The 14131-nt window shown below is 32.3% G+C and overlaps 1 protein-coding gene and 1 pseudogene across 1 annotated transcript; both read left to right on the top strand.

Annotated features, from left to right (window-relative positions):
* Positions 1 to 756: 756 nt before the first annotated feature.
* On the top strand, positions 757 to 5075 carry LOC123912883 (annotated as a pseudogene).
* Positions 5076 to 6612: 1537 nt separating this feature from the next.
* On the top strand, positions 6613 to 10643 carry LOC123915157 (ATP-dependent Clp protease ATP-binding subunit ClpA homolog CD4B, chloroplastic-like). The gene is made up of 8 exons (XM_045966304.1): positions 6613 to 6916; positions 7345 to 7460; positions 7713 to 7949; positions 8244 to 8429; positions 8575 to 8787; positions 8871 to 9088; positions 9173 to 9248; positions 9465 to 10643. The coding sequence occupies exons 1-8, from the start codon at positions 6613 to 6615 to the stop codon at positions 10641 to 10643; spliced, it is 2529 nt and encodes an 842-aa protein (XP_045822260.1).
* Positions 10644 to 14131: the final 3488 nt, after the last annotated feature.

Genomic DNA, 14131 nt, shown 5'->3' with positions numbered 1-14131 from the left:
ACTAAACTAACAACACCAACCTGATCTTATGTCGGTCTTTGCTTCACTTAAGAAATATACTAATCAGAAAAGGTTAAAACAAAGCAACCCCACAAAGTGTAATTAGTGTGACTAATCTAATTTATATATATGCTGCAAAATTGTAACACGCAGATGATGATGACCCACAAGCATGACATGACACACATTTTTGCTGCTGGTTGGATTAGGTCGGCAACTCTTACCACACCACAAATCTCTAAATCAACTGTACCCGCCACAATTCAAATTAATCACTTTTTTTATTCTTAAATAAAGTATAGTACAATTCTATGTCGATTGTGGTTGACACACCAAAACAATTTTCTGTGTCTGTACTGAACACACATTCACATATTTTGAGTTTATATTTTCTTATAAATAGAAAAGAAATAATATTAATCTTATATTATTAGAGATAAAGTGAAAAGAAGAGGATACTTATATTAGAACGAAAAGAAGAGGTTTCGATAATTCAGAGTTGGTCTATAAGATAAGTAAATTTGGTAAACATTCTCAATATTATTGTTAATATGCACTGAGGTTTGTGATTCTTCTTAATCTTAAACATCTAATTTTTATTTTTTCAAACAAAAAAAGTGTGCACTTTTGTAGATATACACAAACGTTAGACCTTAAATAGTTTAAGTCTTATCCACTTTAATTAATACAAAGAGACAAAAACAATAAACTCTACTTTATTTTCTCAAAAAAAATATAAATATAGATCTTTGCGTTGGTACTAATTTTGTGAAAGAAAAACCAAAGTTGTGAAATTGAAGTTTGAACTCTGAAAATAGCTTTTTGAACAACAACTCTTACTTAATAGAAAATATATCTAGAATAGATGAAGTTGGCAAACGGTTAACTTCCCTCCAAACAAAACAAACCTTGTGAGTGTGAGTCTCTTATAATCAAAGCAAAGTTAAGTTCATGTGTCAATTCTTGGTCACCCTCTTGAGAATCTAACTTCACCTTCTCTGACATACCCTTCATACCAATCTTCACCTTCTCTTCATATACTTCTATATACATATATCTCTTCTTATTAAACAAAATTCAATCATTTCTTTGTGACACAAGGTTGATTTTTTATTGCCAAGTTCTTGAGTTTGTGGCATATCTTCCAATTGGGTTGCTTCAAATTGAGTTATTTCTTTCTCATGTGCCTTATATTATAAGGTATTTTTAATTTAAGCATATTGAAATTAAATTTATTGTGACCGATTGTTAATTGGTTCAGTGGTGATTGACGCTATATTTGGTAGGGAAGATCATGATTCAATCTCTACAACTGTAATTAGTGATGTCAAAATTGACTCCCGAAGTAGATTAGACGGTCTGGACCGAATACTGTGATGAAAAACAAAAAAAAACAAAAAAATCTTGTGTGTGTGTTTTTTTTTTTTTTGGAATTATTTCTTAGGACTTCTTCAAATTATGTTGTTCTTTTATACTAATTCTTAATTCTATGTTTTGTTTTAGGAAGCAAAGAAGACTTGGTATGAGGCTATGAGCAAATACTTTTTCAATATTTTTGGACTAATTTTGATGATATGAATACATAGAAGCAAAAGGGTCACTTCAAATTTTGATAAAGTTATAAACTTTATTTTAAATTTTTGAACTTTGAAGCAACATGGTTTCATTTTCTTCAAATTATGCAATAGGGGAAAACAGCATGGTACAAAACATGTCTCAACCACCAACAACTACCTTATCATCATCATCATCATCATCTCAAGTTGTTCAACCTTCATTTTTGACAAGAATAGCTATGAGAATATCAAGATCAAGATGGTTCACTTTTTTAAGAAGAGTATTTCATTACCAAAATGGACCAAGATCTAATCTTGGTTCTAACCCTTTTAATTCTAGTACTTGGATGATGTTGGAATTGATTGCTTTGTTGGTTCAAATAATAAGCACAACATTTACTTTAGCAATTTCAAAGAATGAGAAACCTGTTTGGCCTATGAGGGTGTGGATAGTTGGTTATGACATTGGATGTCTTCTTAATTTGTTGTTACTTTATGGTCGCTATCATCAAATTAATGTCATTCAAGGTGATGATCATGCTCTTGGCCTTTCTGATATTGAACAACAAACAACCAATCAAGAAAACAGGTAATTTAGTAACTTTTCTTCATTTCGCGAGTTAAATATATTTTTAGTCTTTATAATATTTTCGTCTTGTTAAGTTTCGTTTATACATAAATTTTGATCAATTTTAATTTATATCTATAAATTGTTATAAGAAAATGAGTTTATTTAGTCTATGCAGTTAGTCCTACAAAAATAAAATTTGGATTGAAAAAAATGTTTGGTTAATCTTTGACTTCAAAGAGTATGCTCATTGATGTAATGTTTTAGAGCCTAAAAAAATAATGGAAATTGTTGATACCATTAATTTTTAGGCTAAATAGAACTTTCAAGATAGAATCTTTTGTTATGCATTAAAGAATCTTTTGTTAGAATCTAATTATCTTCTTGAAACTGAATTGATTATTTTAATTATCAAAGATAAGTGATTGCTAAAGATAAAGATACAATTGCTATTTTATTTTGCCCCCAATCCCTTCCTATAGCTGAAGTGGGCCTTAGGGCCCTCAGATTAGGCACATGAGAAAGGTGCATAAGGATAGAAAATAAGATGGAGATGACTTACCAAATTGATATTTTTTTTAAAAAAAAATATCCATTTATAAAATTTTGAATTTAAAGTTTTCCTATAAAAAAATCTTTAAATTCAAAATAATTACATCAACTGAAAAAGAGAAGATTTCCATTCCAAAGAAATATAATTTATTTTATAAATTGGGTGTTTTTCATATTTAGAATGATAAGAAAAAGAAAAGTAAATGATAAGTAGAAGACAAAAAACATGATCCTTAAATATAAAGTTATCATAGTTTCATGATTTTCAGGGGAGAAAAAGTAAAGGAAACTTACAAGAAAACAAAATTGGGTCATACAAAGACCAAACAATTCATTGACTTGGCCCAATTATATTCATGTTATGAATTTTTCTCTTCTCCCCCCCCCCCCCCCCCCCCCCCCCCCCCAAATAAAAAAAATTCCATTTTTGTCCTTGAATTCCGAAGTTTAACTAGTTCAAATTCGAAAAACACATTCCGAAGTTTTTATTCAAGGCAAAAAGAATGGACAAAAATGGAAATTTGGGGGAAAAAAAGAGTCATGGGGGAAAGAGAAGTCATCTTATGTTATTAAATTGACTCAACCTCAAATTAACCGGTTCAATAATATATGGAGGAACTTTCCACACCCTAAAATACGAATTTTGTACCGTCTAAAAGTATACTTTCGAATAAAATATATTGTCTAAAAATATGTTTGATTCAAATGAGTAATTTCAACAGGTCGAGTCAATTTTGATATGAGTTATAAAGGAAACTAAAATAACAATTCAAAGAAAGTTGTGAAATAAACCAAAGTGGTATTATCTACTCAAAATTGTTTATGTTGACAATGATGAATTAAGAGAATAATTCAATTTAATTGCTTTTGTACTATGCAGTGTATATAGGAGCACACATTTGATGAGCAAATGCAGAAGTTCACTAGAGCTTTTCTTTGCAATATGGTTTGTGATGGGAAATGTTTGGTCATTTGACTCACGTTTTGGAACATTACAACAAGCTCCAAAACTTCAAGTCCTTTGCATAATCCTTCTTGTTTGGAATGCAATTTGTTACTCTTTCCCTTTTCTTCTCTTTTTGTTGCTTTGTTGTTGTGTGCCACTCATTAGTACACTTCTTGGTTACAACATGAACATTGGCTCCTCTTCTAAAGGTGCATCTGATGATCAAATCTCACAACTTCTATCTTGGAGATTTAAAGTGGCTAATTCCAACAACTTGGATCTTGACAATGATTCTCAATGCAGTGAAAGATTGATCCATGAAGAGCCGGTAAGTTACATAGATATTATTTACGTAAATACATACATATCATCTGATAGCTAGCTTGACGATGAAGGATCAACGTTGATTTTACATAAATCTATATATAACGAGAGAGAACATAAGAATAAATTTTGCATGATTTTATATAAGTCGAAATTTTGTATAAGGATAAATTTTGAATAAGCTATCATGTGAAATTTAAAAAGTTCTTTAAATTTCAAATACCATATGTACAGTGGCGGAGCCAAAGTTTGAACATAAGAAAAATGTTGATATATCTTATATATTTTTCATTTTGAACCCCCTAAAATAATTTTTTGCACCATTATTCCAAAAGACCAAAACCAATATGAATTCACCTATCTTTTGAACCTCGATCCAGAGTCCTGGCTACACCACCGCATGTGTAATTATGGAGATGAGATTCTCTCCCGTGGACTTTATACAACACATAGACCACTGAAAATTCTAACCATTCAATCACTTTTATATGACTTTTACTGGTAGAGACAAATGAATGATTGAGATTTCGAGATTCTCATGATTAAGTGATTTTTTATTTTTTTTTACAAAAATTAATATGTATATAATTATGTGTTGATTGATAAATTTCGTGTTGTTGATAATGGTGACAGGAATGTTGCATATGCTTGGCCAAGTACAAAGACAAAGAAGAAGTTAGGCAATTGCCATGTTCCCATATGTTTCATCTAAAATGTGTGGATCAATGGCTCAAAATTATATCATGCTGCCCTCTTTGCAAACAAGGATTACAAAGGTAGCACCAATAAGACAAGTCAACACAAAAACCAACACCATATAATTAAATTAAATCTTACACATGCATAATATATATGCAATATACTCCCAAAGTTTTATTTTTTTTTCCACTTTGGTTACATGAGTGAGTTTGTACAAAAGATGTCACCAGTAACCAAAATTTTTAAATTAAAATTTAAGTGCTTATAGTTCTCAAGGGTGAATCCCAATTACTTTTGAATCTAGCTTTGTTGCCTGCTCAAAAATTTCCCTTTTCCAGTGATTTGATGCACACTTTTTTTATTTTCCTGTGAGGTATAATCATCAATGTACTGTGAATAATATTGAAGTAAATATTTATATTTGCTCCTACTTTGGACTAAATTATCATTTTCAATTTTAGATATCAAATCTAATTTCATAATTTTTTTTTGGTACAAATCTAATTTCATAATCAAATTTGGTTAAAAGTGAGTAAAATTTAAATTGCTTTATGTTTGCTTATGTTAATGTAAACGTTAATGTAAACGTGATTCTTATTAACTTGTGTTCGGATAGTTTGGATTAAAATAGTGTATTCTACTGCAGTAGCTGCTGCGGGAGCAGTTATGGTGCATAAGCAAATTCCTTATGCACCATATATAAATAACACAAAAAATCATTCTACAGCAAAATAGTTTTGGATTACAAATTTCACAGTAAAAATGGTTTTGGCATGATTAAGTACATCTAATGTGAAACCATTTCACAGCAAAAATGATTTTGACATGATTTTAGTTTAAAACTAACTACGAAACAATCCGATGACGTTCAGGGGTTGTTGTTGTTGATTTGAGGGTGAGAAATGATCAATGCGTTTGGAGATTTGTTAGATTCAATTTGATGGTCGAAATTTATTTATGCATCATGCATAAATTTATTCCTTATGCATAATAACTCATGCCGGCGGCCGCTTCTGATGTTAATTTCTATCTCAAATCCACAAAATTGTGTTTTCTAGTTATTGCCCATTTTAGTTTTGAGTCTTGTATAAGTTATCGCGATTTTGTCAGGGACGGTGCTGTGTGTATGTGAGGGGGTGCAGTGCAGGTGCATTTCCATTTTCCTGGAATATTAAACATTTTACCAATATTTTTTACCGAAAGATCCAAAATACTTTCCACTATTCTCTCATTCATTCCTTCCAATTTCTCTAAAATAAAATCCTCTCAAATAAAACAAAACAAATTTTGCTCAAATATTGACATTAACATGTCAAAGTTTTGCATTAATATGTCAAAATTTTGCTCATTAGGGATTAAAACCAAAATTTACTATAAAAGTAAGGATTGAAAATATATTTTACCTGATATTTAATTATGAGTCATATTCAATAGGGTAATTTCCTTGAAACCGTTAGTATAAAAAAATAATCATTTTTAACCCAATTGTTTTTTCTTGGGTAAAAAAACTAACATTTTTCATGTTCCTACCCTCTCATTTTAATGTAATAATAATAATATTAAAACAAGAACATAACCTATGTTTTTGCCGCAAACAAAATAGACTAGTTGTTCATTATCGTACAAGTTATGATGAGAAGTTGAAAATCGTACAAATACATTGCATAAACATAAAGCACCATGGTATCTAATAGCCTTAATCATTTTCCACATAGTTTCCTTTTTCTTTTTTAATTTATCAATGAGTTTAACCATCTCAATTGATCTTTTCCATGTAATTAAACAAGGTGACAAAAATATGTTAAGTTAACTAAGGAAGGTAACTCCCATGCAAGTTCCATTTCTCATTGCTTTAATCGCTTGTGAAAGAAATAAAAAAACAAAAAACAAAAATATAAATACAATTGGTCATTTAGAAAAATCAATTGTCAACATAATTTAATTGAGAGGTGTGTAGTGTACCAAAAATGTTGGAAAATTTAACAGATTATGCTAAGCAAGCAGTGTTGGCTGCAAAAGCAGAAGCTAGATTTGGGGGACATAAATACATTAGTACAGAACATATATTACTTGGAATCCTTGGTGATTCAAATGGTTTGGCTGCAAAAATTCTTAATTCTTGTGGAATTGATGTTAATGTTAGTAGAGAGCATGTAATGAAGTTGATTGGTATAGGTGGTGGATGTGTTGGTTTGTCTTGTGAAGATTTAAGGTTTACTTATGATGCTAAGAATGTTCTTGATTTCTCACTCAAACATGCAAAGTCTCTAGGTAATTTCATTCTTACAATAAAAAAATATATATTCCAACCAAAAAATTTCAAGTAAAGTTTAGTCTATGAAATTATAGATTTGTTTAGTCCTAATATATTATCGTTTTTTAGTAGGCTTACATCAACCAATTGTTAGCATGTTATGTTAGTAGCGAGAAACTAATATACATGAAAAAAATCAAATTCATGGATCGTTTTAAAATTTTGTTCAAGGATCGATTCGATTTTAAGGACTAACTTTCATAAATTTGCAACTTTTGGCCACTAACTTTCATAATAGTATTTTGCTCCCCCTAACTTTAGCCCCTTTTGCAAAAGGTCGACCCCCAAAGATTTTGACCAAGTCAACACATATGTGGACAGTGACTCAGATGACATGGCATAGTGTTCAATTATTGCCTCACATAGTTTGTTATTTATGCCTCAGGTCATGATTATGTTGACACAATGCACCTACTTTTGGGGTTACTTCAAGGGACTAATGGTGTGGTAACTCAATTGCTTGAAAGTCAAGGTACTAATGTAAACAAAATTAGAGAACAGGTAAGTCATATCTCATTATAATGCATTTTTATTTTGAACTTTGCTGTCAAATATAGAGAGCATCTAGATGCTTATTTTGGTATCACAGTGGGTATGTCAGAATCACGGTGACCTACTGTGATATTGCAGAAGCTACAGTGTTTTGGATCACGGTGTAGCTTCTGCAAAACCACGGTGGATCACTGTGATTCTGGCATACCCACTCTGATACCAAATATACACGAACTGAACTTTCATTGAAATGTGAAACAGGTAATTAGACAAATTGAAGAAAATGTTCCTCAAAGTTCTAAGAATAAAATGGGAAGCCAGGTTGAAGGAAATGTTCATGATGATGTTGTTACTGCTGAAGGTTCTAAGAATAATCAGATGAAAGTTCCTGTTGTGTCTCAAAACAATAACTTAGGCGCGAAAAAAGATGAAAATGTGATTAAACAAAAGTCTTCCCTTGAGACTTTTGGAACTAATCTGACAAAATTGGCACAAGAGGTATGGTATTGGCATTGAACTTAGATATTTAGGATTTTCTTGTCTGAGTGAATGAGTTTTTTTCAATCAAATTTATGAAACAAATCGAAAATGCGTGCGTTTTATTTTTCCACATTCTCGTACTTTTTGGTCATACCAAGCAATGACTTATTTGAGTTTATCTACTATACTGACTACTGGGTTAAGCACTTGTCAGAATGGTTGGATGAACCGTTCATCAAGAACGTATGGAAATAGTTTATGACATGTTAATAAGTTGTTTTCAGCTTAATTTCATTAAGTTCTTTTTTGTAGGGTAAACTTCATCCTTTTGTGGGAAGGGAAGAGCAAGTAGAGCGCGTGATTCAGATAATTTGTAGACGGATGAAAAACAATCCGTGCCTTGTAGGAGAGCCAGGAGTAGGTAAAACTTCAATCATACAAGGTCTTGCTCAAAGAATTTTGAGTGGATATGTTCCTGAAAAACTCAAGGGGAAAAAGGTAAGTGCTAATAGTATTAAGGTTCTGTTTGGATAAACAGCTTATTTAAGCGTTTATAGCGTAAGTACTTATTTACTGATTATACTAGTATTATTGATTGGCATGAGATGAAAGATTATGCATCATCACTTATTTTGTTTCACAGGTGATTACATTAGATGTGGCTGATTTTTTATATGTAATATCAAATCAAGGATCTTCTGAAGAAAGAATCAAGTGTTTAATTAAGGAAATTGAACAAACTGGTGATGTGATACTTTTTGTGAAAGAAGTTCATCACTTATTCGATGCAGCAACATCCGGTGCTCGCAGTTTCTCATACATTTTGAAACATGCCCTTGAAAGAGGTGTAATTCAAGTAAGAATTGTCATTTTGATGATTTAAATTTCTCTTTTTTTATGGTTTTTTTATAGTAAATAATGCAAAATCTTTGTGTATAGTGCATATTTGCTACAACAGTGAATGAACACAGATTGTACATGGAGAGTGATATAACCTTAAAAAGAATATTTCAGCCAGTTAAAGTGGTTGAACCATCTGTTGAAGAAACCATAGAAATTCTTAAAGGCCTTCGCGGAACATATGAGACGCATTATAAACTTCAATACACAGATGAAGCTCTTGTTGCAGCTGTAAATTTGTCTCAACAATATTTAAGGTAAAAATTTGTTACTATAATATTATTATTACAAAAATGAATCACTAGTTTTTCACTTATGTTTTTTACGCATGTAAATTTCAGCGATCGTTTCTTACCTGATAAGGCAATCGACTTGATCGATGAAGCTGGATCGCATGTTCAACTTTTTCATTCAAAGGTAACATGGTAACTAATATGTGTTTTAATTCTCAACTGAATACTTACTCCGGAAAAAACACAATTTTCTAGGTTCATTGAATAAAGCATGTATCTGAACTGTTTTATGGCTAAGATTTATTCAAATAACTTAGAAAGTTGTTTTTTGCTTATATTCAAAACCCGAGAGAGTATTTTTTATAGAACTTGATATATATGTTGAATCTTTTTGAAACAGAACAAAAAGAAAGGGAATGCTTCAATCCCTAGTGTGAAAAAGTGTGATATTCAACATGTTATTTCATCTTGGATTGGAGTACCAGTCAGTGATGTATCAAAGGAAGAAGGCGAAAACCTCCTCAACTTAGAAAACATTCTTCACAAGCAAGTCATCGGTCAAGACGAAGGAATCAGTACAATCTGCCGAGCTATTCGTCGTGCTAGAGTCGGTCTAAGAAACAGTAGAAGGCCTATTGCAAGCTTCATGTTCACCGGTCCTTCGGGCGTAGGAAAAACCGAATTAGCCAATGCACTTGCGACAAACTATTATGGCTCAAAAGACTCATTGATAAGATTAGATATGAGTGAGTACATGGATAGTTATAATGCAGCTAGATTAATTGGAGCACCTCCTGGCTATCTCGGTTTCGACGATGGCGGTCAATTAACAGAAGCTGTTAGGAAAAATTCTCATGCAGTTGTTTTATTCGACGAGATTGAAAAAGCACATTCAGATGTTTTCAATTTAATGCTTCAAATTCTTGATGATGGAAGACTCACAGATGGAAAAGGTCAAACAGTTGACTTTAAAAGTACACTCATCATAATGACTAGCAATCTTGGTAACAACATCATTGAAGGAATTGATGATAAAGATAGTTCATTTGATCATAAGAAAATTTTAGTTATGGAGGAATTGAAGAATCATTTTAGACCTGAGTTTTTGAATAGACTTGATGAGATAATTGTTTTTAAACAACTAACAAGATTAGAAGTTAAACAAATTGCTAATATAATGTTAAGAGAAGTGTGTCAAAAGTTGAAGGTTAAAGATATAAATCTTTCTTTGACTAGTAGGTTTAGGGATTATGTGATTCAACATGGATATAACCCTAGCTATGGTGCAAGACCATTGAGAAGGACTATTGCAAGATTTTTGGAAGATACATTGGCTGAAAAGATGTTAAGGAAAGAAATAAAAGAAGGTGATTCAATTGTTGTTGATATTAATGATGATGAGGGGAATGTTATTGTGTTGAATAAGAAAAATGTTAAAAAGGAAGATCTTTGTACAAGTTTTGTTGATTCAGATGGTGGCAATGATTTGGCAGATGAAAAGAGAAAAGATATGGTTGGAATTTCATGTAATTTGATGGGAAAAATGTTGGACATTCTTGGACATAGGAAAAGTCCATAATTTATATACTATAAGTTGCATTATTTGTGTTTATTTTTGAAAATCATGATTTTTCATTTTTGCCAACTTTCAATGCCTCAATAGAATGCATTGGTTGCAATAGGTTGTGCTAGTATAATTTATAACTACATGGAATTTGAATGATGTTATTCTTCTCTCCTTCCTATGACATTTTTTTGGCATTAACCTCTGGTTTTCAGGGGAAGAGGGCCTTAGTAATCCAAAGTTTGGTCACGAGGTTAGAAAAGTCTGACAAAAAATTGTTTCCACCAGGAATCAAACTCGGGTTCTCCCAAACGATCCGTCCTAAGGGGAGCTCAATGTCTTGGTTTTCCTATGACATGTTTTGTAATAGTTTTGGCTACTTCATATTGAATGATCATTAATAACTATGACTATTTCGACCTTTGTCCTTATGCAAGACCCTTTTCTTTTTTGCGTAAATCAGATATCCTCTGCGTGTAACTGCAAAAACTAATTCCTCGAGCTTCGTGGGACCTAAATGGGCGGAAAACTCTCTCTAAGAGTTTTAACGTTGCTGCATGCCCATGACTCTTTTTAATGCACAAGAATAAAGAAAAGATGTTTCTACATTAAATATATTAACACTCATAATCAAATTAATGTCCCTTCATAATGGTATATACTTTACTAACAATGTTGAGAGACCTTAGAATAGGTTATAAGTAAAATGGCAACAAAAATGATTGAGTGGCACTCCAATAATGGACCTGCTCTTTCTTTCATCCTTATTTGGTGTTTGAAAACTTGTGGTCACAAATTGTTGATTTGGTAAAAACCACATACTTGAAATAGCAAAACAAAGTTTGTTACACCCCCAAGATTTTAGCTGAACTAAGCGCTTAGTAGTTTTTTCCAACTGAATTTTCATTATTTCTTTCTTTGTGGGCAAGTGACAATATCTAAACCTTCCATCTCTCTATCTCCATTTTCAGCCAAAAAAACATAACAACTTCTGCATGCCTTCTCACAAACCTAGGTAATGTTTTATATACATGCAATTCTTCTAAGAATCAATTTGAGGGTGTTTTGTTATTGTATATAAATTCTTATGCTTCACTCATAGATACATGTGTGATTTCTTGTTTGACAACCACAATTTGAGTTGTGATATCAAGATTTTTTATGTCTTTGCAGCCGTAATTGAGACCAAATCAGCCGCATATAATTGCAATTCTTCACAATGTCAAAGATTGTGATGCCACAGTGATCATCATTTAAAACCTTGCATAGAAACACCTATATCTATCGGTTGTATTTTGTCAATTTTCTAATCAAATTGGCAAGAAATTTTTATTTCATATATAGACAGGGTCTTATTTTGTTATTACTTTGTTAGCAGGAAAAGCTTTCAAAGGACAAGGACAAACATGGACCAAAATGTGGAGAAAAAACCACCAAAGATGAATCTAAACATCCCAGAAATAGATATGATGCATGCTTTAAAGAAACACTCTCACATGCTTGTGTCACCAACATCTAATAAGGCAGAAGCAAGGAAAGCTTCGGGCGGAAGGTCGAATTGTCTCTGTTCACCCACCACACATGTCGGCTCCTTTAGGTGCCGACTCCATAGGGCTTCCGCTGGTCTCCACCGCGGTGGATCTGTTGGCTCAAACCTCTCTGAGTTGGGGAATAAAGCCGGCGCTATCAGTGACTCGCTCCATGCTCAGTAGCTTGCATTGCAAGTAATGTTGTTGCACATATACATATACTCATATTTATATATAAAATATAGGAGCCAACATTTGTTTAAGAGTGTTCTTCATAGGTCCTTTGTTTTTTTAAGGATGTGAAAATTTTACTTTTCTCTTGGACAACTTCAATTTGTATGTGTGAGGTGTGATCATTGAAAAAAAAAACTCATTATTGAGTTCTTGAGAATTGAGAGGCTTTTCATGTGAATTTGTCTATCATTATCTTTATGTTGTGACAACAAGTGTAATAATTGAAAACACATACATATTCTAGAGGCTAGAAAAAATTGTGTAATAGAAAGGTTTGCATCTTTCAATTTGATTGATTCTAAGAAGATGTGCAAAATTTTATTTTCATGAGATATATTCTTAAGTAGTTGAAAACCTCCGTTGTCAATAGCGGCTGCTACCGCTATAGCGGTGTTGTCGCGGATGGCTGGAAAACTAATAACCGGAGGCGTGTAATCACTGAACTAAGGAATTATCCGCAAGATATTGCGCAACTCCCCCAGAATACAACCGGTTCTTCTCGACGATAAACATGCCGAGGCTATCAAGACACGAGAATATCAACAAGGTTGGTAACTCAGACACTTCACATAATGAAAAAGGCTAAAGATTGAAACTTATAATAATATACAATATTTTTATCAAAACCTTTTGTTTTCACGATCAATATAATATTGAATATATCACACATGAAAAACCACCCTCTCATTCTGATGTTGTTTTTTTTTTCTTATAAGCAATTAACTAAAAAGATTTTTCGTTGCAAAACCACAAATGCTAATAATTAGGATTGTGTAACCGTCCAATAGCAAGTAAATAGGTACAATTAGTTTGAGTTAAAATAGCAATAAAAGAAAAACATGTGAAAATAAGTTGCATTGCCCCATTAATTTTTAATCATTTAAAATAGAGTTCCTCAAATAAAAATTAATTAATTGAATCACAATAAAATGCAAAATATTTTACTTTTGAAATATCCAAAATATCCAACAATCCCCCACATATTTCAAAAGTTTAAATTAAAGAATGACAAATTAAAATTGTTTTAAAACATTGGCTGAGTTACTTTTGAGTGTGACGCATCAAACTGGTGTAGCAAGCTATATGAACCAGTGCTAGAATGATAGACTTAACACATAGTGAAATTGGTGTAGCAAGCTATATGAACCAAAGACACTTGACGTATGCTAGCGGTCTACCACCCGCATCACACCCCCACAATTCTCGTGTTACGCGGTGTTGCGCATTTAGGCCGTGCGCGTGTCTGGTTTTCATGAGTGCTCTAGAGACCCGCCACAGTCTCATGCAAGCGGCCCCACCTGACACTCATATAGGTGATTCCATCTAGCGTATGCTACAACCATACACCACCCACAAGGGCTTATGGTAATCATTAAAAGCCTTAAGCTTACCCCTCAAATTAATTTTAATTTAGCACTTCTCATAGCCATTATCATAACACATAGGAAATAGACAAAATTTTAGTGCTAACATAACTAACAAGTAACTTGTTTTTACCCATATGAACCTTCTTCATGGGATCTCCAATCACAAAGGTTGGGTTCCCATTACTTGTCGTTTTTCAGTGGCATAGTCCATTCCTATCAATTTTCTTCCCAGGGGTTAAGTCAACGGATCCGATCAATTCACTAATATTGACTAAGACGTCTCAAAGTCAATTAATCTCATAATTTCACAAGTTTATAAAATAAACTCGGTTTTCACAATAAGTTTATACAAGTCTACTTAGATGGCTACTAA

Source organism: Trifolium pratense, linkage group LG3 (assembly GCF_020283565.1).
Source record: "Trifolium pratense cultivar HEN17-A07 linkage group LG3, ARS_RC_1.1, whole genome shotgun sequence".
In the NCBI taxonomy this organism is placed as follows: Eukaryota; Viridiplantae; Streptophyta; class Magnoliopsida; order Fabales; family Fabaceae; genus Trifolium; species Trifolium pratense.
Note: the sequence above shows the minus strand (reverse complement) of the source record. Positions and strands in the feature narration are given on the sequence as shown.

What these genes read in the sequence shown, in the direction of transcription:
- LOC123915157 (XM_045966304.1), top strand. Translation starts at nt 6,613, where the DNA reads ATGTTGGAAAATTTAACAGATTATGCTAAGCAAGCAGTGTTGGCTGCA. An exon ending in TAAACAAAATTAGAGAACAG is followed by an intron (nt 7,461 to 7,712) that starts GTAAGTCATATC and finishes AATGTGAAACAG; the next exon opens with GTAATTAGACAAATTGAAGA. An exon ending in TGACAAAATTGGCACAAGAG is followed by an intron (nt 7,950 to 8,243) that starts GTATGGTATTGG and finishes TCTTTTTTGTAG; the next exon opens with GGTAAACTTCATCCTTTTGT.